Source organism: Pocillopora damicornis, chromosome 6 (genome assembly GCF_964200805.1).
Source record: "Pocillopora damicornis chromosome 6, jaPocDami1.2, whole genome shotgun sequence".
Lineage (NCBI taxonomy): Eukaryota > Metazoa > Cnidaria > Anthozoa > Scleractinia > Pocilloporidae > Pocillopora > Pocillopora damicornis.
Window position 1 is genome coordinate 18,480,423 of NC_142675.1, and position 10,322 is coordinate 18,490,744.

Genomic DNA, 10,322 nt, shown 5'->3' on the forward strand with positions numbered 1-10,322 from the left:
CAAAGCTCTTTGTCAGTACCATTCTTAGTGTGTGTTAATGTTGGGTTGATTACTTTGCAACATTTACTTTGCGGCAGCCAAATACCACGACATTATTGGCATGAAAGACAACTCCCTGACGCTCTGATTGGTGGAAACATATTCCTATGGTGCGAGTAACATACCACTCTATGTGCTTACATAAAGCTATTGAAATATTTAAAAAATAATGATAACTCAAAAACAGGCACTCTAGGGGCCTCAGGGCTGTGATCTGATCGGTTCTACATACAAAGGCGATCTGAGGCGATCTGATTTGTGTAAGATACATACCTTATGCAGCGATCTGATTGATGCGAGCAACATATCACTCTATACGCTGACATAGAGTTATTTTTTTCTCCAAAAAAGCCCCACTTTAAGATAGGCACTCCAGGGGCCCCAGGGCCTATCACTTTTCTTGCTGCCTTTTTTTCTCGCAGGTGTTCTTTTTGACGGCGCAGACATCCCGCTAAAGGGTTAAATCAGCGGAAATTAAGAAACGCATGCGTTAGGGGACGAGAATTCCAAGATGGCGCATATGAGTCTTGGAGGGCGACCCTAAAAGCCGGAACGGCGGAATGGCGGAACTAATCCTAAAACACGGAACGGATGTCAGGGCATGTTGCACAAATTTTGTACAAAGACACCAAGCGCTTGGCTCATTTATCCTCACGACGATAACGCGCGTGACTAAAATTAAGTGTTACTAATTTTTTTTCTTTTACTGAGTGGTATAAATAATAATGAACCATTATGCATGAAAGATAGCTGCGTTTTCGCGTTGTTATATGTTAACCTGTTGAGTTACCTTTTGTTATGGAAAATTGGTGTCTTTGTACAAAATTTGTGCAACATGCCCTGACATCCGTTCCGTGTTTTAGGATTTGGGGTCATTTTCCGCCGTTCCGTGTTTTAGGATTTGGGGTCATTTTCCGCCGTTCCGTGTTTTAGGATTTGGGGTCATTTCCGCCATTCCACTATTCCGCCATTCCGCCATTCCGCCATTCCGCCATTCCGCCATTCCGCCATTCCGCCATTCCACCGTTCCGGCTTTTAGGGTCGCCCGTCTTGGAAAGTATTTAGATCAGGTCAGGAAGCGATTTCGTTGATAGTTTTGTATTTAAAAAAAAAAAAGAAGAAGAAGAAGAAGAAGAAGGAAACAACGGAGTGATGCACTTACTTTCATGCTTGAACTTTCCCAATGGGCGAAAAAAGGACTTGTTTCCAAAAGTGGCGACATTTTAGCGGTAAGATTCAAATTGTCCTAAGATCGCACGAAAGCGAATTTTCCTTTCTTCAAATACACAGGATGTTTGCACACTATCGTAAGATTAATGGAAAGTTTTTCCAATTTAAAATTAAATTTTCGCAGACCGGGATACAGTTGCGCAGTTGTTGCCTGCGCGTCGAACACAACAGCATGTTTTTACCATATGATTGTTTAAGGAAAAGTCTTAATATATAAAGAAGCACTTAAGGTATGGTCCTGCGAGAAACAAGTTAGTTTTGTTTCCCCTCGAGTCCTGATGTTTCCCTCGACTTCGTCTTGAGAAACATCAAGACTCTCGGGAAAACAAGACCAACTGTTTCCCTCGGGACCATACATTAAGTGTATATTGTTGCCCTTGCTGTAAAGTTATGTATCAATTCACAGTTGCCAGTTTATAGATGAAAACTTGATTTATTTAAAGCAAATAAAAATTGAGCATAAGATATCGAAGGAATAGGAAGCAACTTTTCCTTTTTACTGACTCTTGCAATTAATTGTACCAGTGAATATTTCGCCTATGCTCATTATAATGTTTAATGATATTTAAACATTTTCAAATGTTTATGTACTTGTAGGAACTGTTTTTCTTTCGTCATCCACACATAGCAAATTCAAGACTGCAGGTAAAATTATTACAAATTACTTACTTTGGGGATAATTTTTATAAGTATATAATAGAATAGTGGATAGCCTTGAAGGTATGCTATGATTGGCACTCAAACTCCAAATATCCTTTACCTTTCACCTTCAATCATTGCATGTGGGATTTGAGTTGAAATTTTTGTAACTGTTGCAGGAATGAATGAGTGAAAGTGATCTTTTTGTGCTATATTATCTCACTGTTTTAGTGTATACTAAAACAAATCTTCATTTCAGTATTGGTGGCTTAGGTAAAATATTTCCCTTCCTCCTTCTTGGCTGGGTAAATATCCACCTTTAGCCACCTCCACTATGGTCAATACTTGTTAATTGTCATATTACGCAGACAGTCCTGCATGCCCTTTTATTGGAAAACGTTATGAAAAAATCCTTGTGTGAGGGCTTTGTGCAATGGGGTTAATAGGGCTGGGACAAGCTCTGTGCAAGATAAGCAGAATGGAAAAAAGCAAGAGGACAGGAAGAAAGAGAGAGAAGGACAGACGCATGATAAAATGCCCACTGACTGAGATATGGGTTGTGTGATAGGAAAATATTTTGCTCTCCGTCATGATGTATAAACTGAGCACAATAAGGTTTGTATGTCATGACTTTGAGTGAAATATTTCCAATCAGGCCTTCGCAGGGAGTGTATGCCTGATACAAGAAGAGAGATGAAATTCCCTGTTCCTGCTAGTGTTTTTTTGAGACTGCATCGCTGTTTAGTTGTTTTATCATTAACTATGAAAGGAACTAGTTTTTAAGGGTATGTTTTCCCATTGTTTCTGAATTTCTTGGCATTTTGAAACAGCTGAAACCTAATTTTTTTTTAACCAACTTACCATTTCATTGTATCAGGTTTAGTTGGTTTGTATTTTTGGCAGTTACCAGATGCACAGCTGCAATGTGAAAGATGGTTTGAACCACCATATGATGAAATGGTAGCATATCATCTCAAGTAAACTAATTTTTGTCTTCCAAATAGATATATAGGTGTCATGGGCTTGTGGTTTTTATGTGGGAGGAAACTAAACTAGATATTCTTCTATTTACATTGTTTTTTTTGCAGAGCTCTTTGGGCTGTGGCCAATGGTGATTGTGTTGAAGCATGATCTGCCCAAGCAGTTGTTGTCCAATATCTTTTTTGAAAACCTAAAATACAAAAAATTCTTGTTAGATGGTTTTGGAAGTTTTGGAGGGAACAGTTCTTTATTAGCTGTGACACACAATCTTTGTTCCCTCACAATTTTTCCAATTGCAGTAGTCCAAAAATAATTTGTTTTAATAATTGGCGGCAGTGTCAATTTTTTAATATTCTAAGAATTCATTTGTTTATGTGCAAGTTTGTATTATTTTGTAATGACTTAATGATTTATGCAAAACTGGCCTAGTGTTAGTTTATGATGATTCTTTGATTGGCAGTTGGGTTACTGATCCCTTAGCAATGGTACTATAAAAATCAATCAAAGAAACATATTGCATTGTTAACCCAGTACAAGAAAAGTAGTGTGAAAAGAACCTTAAGTCATAACAACATCCAATATGTTTTTGGTTGAAAAAACTCAGTGTATGCCTACTGAAACTTTTGTTTTCTACATGTCAACTGTTTGCTTATTATCCAATCATCTTTTGCCTTAACAAATAGTAAGTCTTTCACCTGTGCTTTTCAGAGTCAAAAAGATTAAAACTGACCAGTATGTTTATTAACAAGTAATCCTACAAATTAATTAACTATTAGAAATGATTCAGATAAAATTTAATGCCTAACCAGCCACCAGATAGAAATCCTGAACATCCTTGTTATTAACTGAAAGTGGAGATGTGACACAGCTAAGTCTTTTTCTATGTAAGAAAATGTTCTATACACTGTAATATCATCAGATGATTACAATGCAGTGAAGTAGAAAGGAAAAGGCTGCAGTCATCTTGTAGTTTTCTGTAAGCACTATCTTTAAGAGTTGAACACAGAAGGTAACTCTTGCGTGCTTAAAGACTTGTAATTGTTTAGTTTATCCTGGTTCTAAAAGGTGATGGAGACAGAATTTCTCCTTACCATATCAATACAATATCATGATGATCAAGCAGACAAGTGATGAGAATAAAGAAAATCATCAATTAGGGGATCATTTTTTGAACTAATATCAAATTCTCTGAACCAATATCATAAGAATTGTATGGCAGACAGTAAGGAGAATTACCAATGAGATCTTGGAGGTGAATGGGTAAAACCTTGAGGATTTCATCAAGTTCTCCTAATCTGTCTGCCTGCTGGTATCCATGTGTTCTTCAGGGCAGAGAAAAGCCTGAATAATTATGGATGCTATGTTTTGCTTTTACCGATGCCACCTCATTTGACAAGGGCATGTAATCTTTATTCTGTCTCTGGTGATATTATTCTTTATTATTCACTAGGGCATTGCCACTAATGAATGTTGTCACAGTAGATCTTACACTTTTTACCATGCAGGTACAACTGTTTAAAATTTGTAGTGTTTAGTAGGAATTTTTTCACTTCAATTCTTAATTAGGTGTTTAGTTCCAAAGAATATGTCACTATATTCAAAAAGAATCTCTGACTTCAGGATTTGATTGTATTTACAGTTTTACTGGTTAAAAGGTAATTTTATCCTAAAAAAAAAAAGCCGAAACAACTTTTTCAGATCTGTTTCATTGTCAGTGACTTTTAATTATCCATATACCACTTTAACCACTAACTAGGCCCATGTTTTCAGCTTGCAGAAAGTAATATATAAGTATGGGGCTTGATGGCATAAGTGATGCCAAACCATATCTTTCAAAAGTTATCGTGTTTTGTCATTTTAAAAATAATTAATAATATTGGAATTATAATTGATGATTTTGACAGGCAGACAAGCAGCAAGTAAGAAGGGGACAGGGCAATGATGGGGTGTTTCAGGGTCTGTGCAAGTGATAGGTAAGTTCATTGAGCTTGTCAGCTCTCACAGTTGTTTTGTTCTCAGGACTGTATGGCTTATCTGCGATATTGCAACACTGTTAAAGTCATTTATTATGACATCAGAATGCGTGAGAAATATCATTACATAAGGCATGACACTGGACGAACGTGCTGGACCACGAAACAATCAAGCTATTATTTGAAAGGCGTGTACGTTCTTTATCTTTTTTAATCGAATTTTGCCGTCAAAACATCAAACAACATCGTATATTCAGAAGCGTTGTTCTTTTTTGATTCTTAGTGGGAGTGGTGAACGTATCGGGTCGTTTCGCTTCTTGTTTTAAACATTCGGAATAGAGTATCCATTGCATGCTAAAACTGCACCTAAAACAACCAACCGATTAATTTTCAAAATACGTGTTTGGTTTAAGTTACCCCAGGGTAATGAGACAAAGTCCGAGAGAAACGAATCTCTCTTTATGAATACACCTTAGTGCCAAACGGCTATTGTGAAATATCATTAGGGGGTGGGTGCCTATTCGAGAAAGGAGGCTTATTAAAGCTTGGGCACTAATTAGTTAGGATATGTGGGGGAAAAAACCATAAGAAAGTGCGATCTGGAACAAGACATCCAAGAATAAGCAATTGTGAGACAAAAACAAGATTACTTTTTAAATATGCTTTATGTAAATGCTTTACGCAATTTCCACCAGAGTCAGCGAAACTTGCCCTTCCAAAACAAACACTCTAGTTCTTTCTCAATGCCATTCTTAGTGTGCGTCAATGTTGGGTTGATTACTTTGCAACATTTACTTTGCAGCACCCAAATTCCATGACATGACTGACATGAAAGACAATACCCTCACAAGAAAGGCAAATAAATAAACATCTGAGAGGCCATTGATTGCTAGTTTTTAAATGTAAATTGCCTTGCTGTTATGCTAACTAGATACTGGTCTCTATCACAACAAGGTCACCTTCAGCCTCACTCCAAATCAAAGGCTTGGCAACCAAGTACATAACTGTAAAATGGTCTATTGTCAGCCAAAGACTATGATATTGAGTAGGTATGGTGAAACGTTTCAATATTTTTTAGTTCTTTTGATTATGAGCTAGGAGCCTAATTAAGTTTCTTACTTCCTTGTTGCAATTCGTGAACAGCACGTCAATGATATGCGCAGTTCTGTTCTATGAAATGCTATAAAAGGAATCTCATAGATAGTCCCAAATTTGTCTTCTGGAGTCTCGCAAGACGTCAAGAAAAAGTAGTCCTCTAAAAAAGGCTTGGAAAACAAAGGTTAGGAAAAATCTCTCGAAAGGTGTAGGTGGAAATCATAAGCCTACTATTGGAAACACAAAAAATGTGCCGGTCTTGTTTTTTAAAAGACTTTAAGACTTTTTCTTAAAAGACTTTATATTTTTCAGCCTAAGTTAGAGAATTTTGTTTTAGGTTTTAGGTCTCCGATAAGTTTGTTGTCTGATATATAATTTCTTACACCACAACCTAATTCGAAAAAGGCCTTGGAAGTCAATCATTAATTGTGTTATCCCTTGTGATTAAAAAAACAACAACAACAAAATTATCAGCCCCTATAATCATAATTCCTTTAATTTTTTTTTCCAGAATTTTTTTTGATATCTCTGACAAGTTTAATAGTGCTATAGTTTCTTACTTAAATGATTTTTTTTTCCAATTTTAACGGTGAGACTCTTGAGGCCTACGTGTTGATGAGTCTTGAAACAAATTATAGGTGTATACTCCAAAAGTGGTATTGTTATGTCAAGGCTATGCCCGCGTTTGTCATCAAATTATATAGAACTTTGTGAAGGTACTCTAAGTAAGAAGTACCTTGCGTTAAATTGAAATTCAAATATCTCCAAGAAGTGATGCAAGTGATGAGGTTTGTGAGCTCAAAGGAATACGTTAGATCCAAACGTTTTCTACATAGCTTTTGAGTTTACCAAATTTTTCTTTTCTTTCGTCATACCTCCTCGTTGGTGTTTTTGTTCAGTTCATCATTAATTTTTTCGTCATTTACTCTATCACTTTCGTTCGCTTTCATTCCGCACGTGATTACGCAGTCCTCTCATATTCAAACCCAGTTTCTTTTTAGGATAATCACTTTTTCAGTCCGTTTTTCTAGAAGTCGCACTAAGCCCAGTTTTGTTGTTCTAAGAGGTTATTTGCGATTTCATTTCTATTAAAGCGTTGTCAATTTTCAATCTGTTAGCTCGTTCACATCAAACTGAAAGTTCTTGTCGAGAAGGTAACGCTTCTGTTGTTACAAAATGCATGTTACTATGTATAACAGTAAATGAACTTGTGAGTAATGAGGATGAAGTAACAGATATGTTACTCACTGATAAAACCTACAACTTATAGGAGAGCCAACACTGTTGCTTTAACTGTTATCTATGGAAATAATTTTTCTTAGCACGGCTATTTGTAGACATCTATCATGTGCTGTGCTATTTTGAAAAAGCACATGAGAAAATATTGGGATAGAAAAGTTTAAACGTTGAAACAAATTTTTAAATCCAATTTGATTTGTTGGTTATACTTACTCACCAAAGCACAGAAACTGTAAAGTATTTACTGCCACCCAAATCCAAATCTTGGTCTCCCAACATCAAATGGCTTTGCTTAACAATGGCAGATTAATTCAAAGATGTTCACTGGGAACGCATTTATGAAAGAAATAGGTAGCTTGATTTCAAAACTTTTATCAAAAACATTTATCCGAAAATAATTTGGATAATAAATGTTGTCGAAGGAGTAATTTGCAACTTTCCATTCTTAAAAAAAACGCTGCTCAGCCATTATTATTTCTTGTTTTTATTATCATTTACGTATTCAGCGACCCTCACGAATTCTCACGCACCAGGATTTACCTTTACATGCACCTGTTTCCATTTTTCTATTATTTTATCCAAGTTAAATACAAGATTTAGTCAGAGGTACAAGTTAAAAACAGATTAAGTGTATTTCTTTCATAGTTATAGGGCTAACACTCAAACGCCAAAATGAAGGACTGGAAAGTTATTATTTCATGATTTTTGTCGGTGTAATCGATATTGTGGGTTGTTTGCCACAATATTCCGTTCCGGTTAATTTTGACTCTCGTCGAAATTTGAACAAGAATACTGTATTTCATTTGAAAAGGCTTTGCGAATTATCACAGATTTGATTTAAGAAAACATAAACTAGCTTATTGCAGTTGCTGCATGAAAATTTAGATTGCTTACGGCCTACTGTTGCCTGAGTGAAATTATAAACTCTAATCCTCGTAAAGAAACGATTTAATCCCTGAAACCAAGCAAGCGAAAAACTGAATTATAAAATCTAACTTTGAGAGGTTTTGATGACAACAGCTACGACAAAATACTTCGAGTATTCTAATCAGTAACCGCTTCAACTTTTATCGTTAACCCTCAAACTCCCAAGATGTGATCTTAATTCTCCCCGCTAGCTACTACGCATTTAAACTGATTACGAGAATTTGGTGTTCAATCAAGCCAATAAATTGTACCTGACGAGTTTGAGTATTCTCACTTCCTGTTTGTTGTATAATGTATAGATACTATAGGGAAAAGTTACATGGTAATCACTTCCGAGAGTTAAGGGTTAAATCCAGGTTATGGTCACTTAGTCAGGTATCAAGTCGCAAAATGATTAAATACTTGTATCCTGACTATTAAATGTCTAACATTACCAACTAACTTTTTCTGCCACAAACCAACACTGGACTAATATCACTTGAGAAAGCAGAGTTTAAAGTCTGTCGCATTTGTTATCATATGCCTTTATCGTCGTTGTTTTGCAGGTGAAAATCCTCAAGCAAGAATCAAACAAGAGACTTTGATCCAAGTTAAATTCAAGATTTATTCAAAACAATGTAGTGCATTTCTTCCAGAGATTCAAACGCCAAAATGGAGGACTGGAAAGTTATTATTTTCCTGAATTTTGTCGGAGCAATCAATGTTAAAAGCTGTTTGAGATGAAAAATTTTCCCGCATGTAAATACGGGCGCTTAACGAACGCATGCGCCATTTTTTCTTTATTTGTTCTGGATTAACATCTGTTCACATTTGGCGAATTTTCCCGCCAAAAGACTTGGAAAAAATACGGCGCTCAAAATACGCATGCGCCAACTTTTTTCTTTTTAAAATTCAAGTTTGTCAATAAACTAATTTACTTGTCGTCTTCTATTACTCTTATCTAGTATCAGTAAAGAACTCTGCTTGTGTAATATCTCTACTTTTTTCCAATATATACTCAGTAAACCACAACAGTTTCATATTCAACAAAGTATTTTATTATTTCTTTTTACTTTTCTTTAATCACAAGTTAATTAAATTGATAAAAAAGATGTCTTGTTTATTGGCGGGAAAATTAGAACCAATTTGCACAGAGTTTCCCCCGACAACTTATTCGGCAAGAATTTTAACAAGGCTTCCTCTATTAATTCCCGCCAAAAAAATTAAAATCTAACAGCATCTCGTACAAAAATAAGTTGAAGAGTAATCGCAATTTCCTTTCCACTCAAAAAAAACAAACAAACAAAACAGGCCTTCTTTTCACTACTACTAAAGTAGTGTTCATTACTGCGAAGATCGCTTTCACATTCAAATCTTTTTCTTATAATTCTCTTGCTTGCCATGTCTTTTTCGGAGTGAAAGATCTTTAAAGCCGCCAGTTTCGAATGTAACACAGGACGTTAAAGCATCGAAAATACTACAAAAGACACTGGGCTAAATTTCCAGATTCAAAAATTCTTATTTGACTAAATTTTACACGAAGAAAATCACGAATTATTGGAGCATAAGTATTTCAATTTGATTCTAGAGCAAAAACATATTGCGTGAAGAAATATGACAAAAAAAGTATCCGTAGGAAGAAGTTGGAGCAACTTTTTTAATGTGACTTAAACCATCAAAAGCTGACATGTAAAATTTAGTCTTTAAATCCCTTAAACAGATTCGAGAGGTAATTTGAAGAATAAAACAATAGAAAATGTTGGAGCAAATTTCCTTTATTCGATTTTAGCCTCTTAAAGGCGATGACATTTCACAGTTGGGCTCTAAATTATAAACAATGAATTTTTGCAGCGAGTTGTTTCGAAATATTTAGTCATTTAATGAGTTCAATTTCTGTTTATTAAAAACTGAGATTGAAGGTCAAAATTTTAAACTTTCAATCATCATTTTTTTTTCTGTATTCCTGTGTTACACCAATTTGCAAGTGACTGTTCAAAAGATATTCCTTCCAATAACAGTAAGGAGTAAGTAAACTAACTAAGATTTACTTTAAAACCAAATGCCTGGTCCAAAGGATAACAAAGTGATCCTTTTTTTCAAATGCGACTTAATTTAAAAGTTTGGTGGACAATACCTAAAAAGTTCGTCCTCAAGAAAGAAACAATTTTACATAAACTAGCAAAATGACAACCCTTGCGGTAGAGAAATTTAAAAGAACTA

General features: G+C 35.4%; 1 protein-coding gene across 15 annotated transcripts; it reads left to right on the plus strand.

Moving 5' to 3' along the window:
• Positions 1 to 1,078: 1,078 nt before the first annotated feature.
• LOC149044299 (PCI domain-containing protein 2-like) lies at positions 1,079 to 9,153 on the plus strand. 15 transcript variants are annotated; one of them, XR_016188067.1, is made up of 9 exons: positions 1,079 to 1,268; positions 1,867 to 1,914; positions 2,812 to 2,885; positions 2,997 to 3,062; positions 3,706 to 3,773; positions 4,794 to 4,862; positions 5,665 to 5,717; positions 5,817 to 5,911; positions 8,669 to 9,153. XR_016188067.1 is itself a non-coding variant. In XM_089210986.1 (6 exons), the coding sequence occupies exons 1-5, from the start codon at positions 1,206 to 1,208 to the stop codon at positions 4,857 to 4,859; spliced, it is 306 nt and encodes a 101-aa protein (XP_089067112.1). In that variant the 5' UTR covers positions 1,079 to 1,205; the 3' UTR covers positions 4,860 to 4,862; positions 5,665 to 5,742. The 15 variants fall into 15 exon arrangements, 2 of the variants coding, with proteins under 2 accessions (XP_089067112.1, XP_089067113.1); XR_016188058.1 differs by lacking the exons at positions 2,997 to 3,062; positions 3,706 to 3,773 and adding an exon at positions 4,340 to 4,394; XR_016188064.1 differs by lacking the exon at positions 5,665 to 5,717 and adding an exon at positions 4,340 to 4,394 and having other exon boundaries at positions 2,997 to 3,773; positions 8,669 to 9,045.
• Positions 9,154 to 10,322: the final 1,169 nt, after the last annotated feature.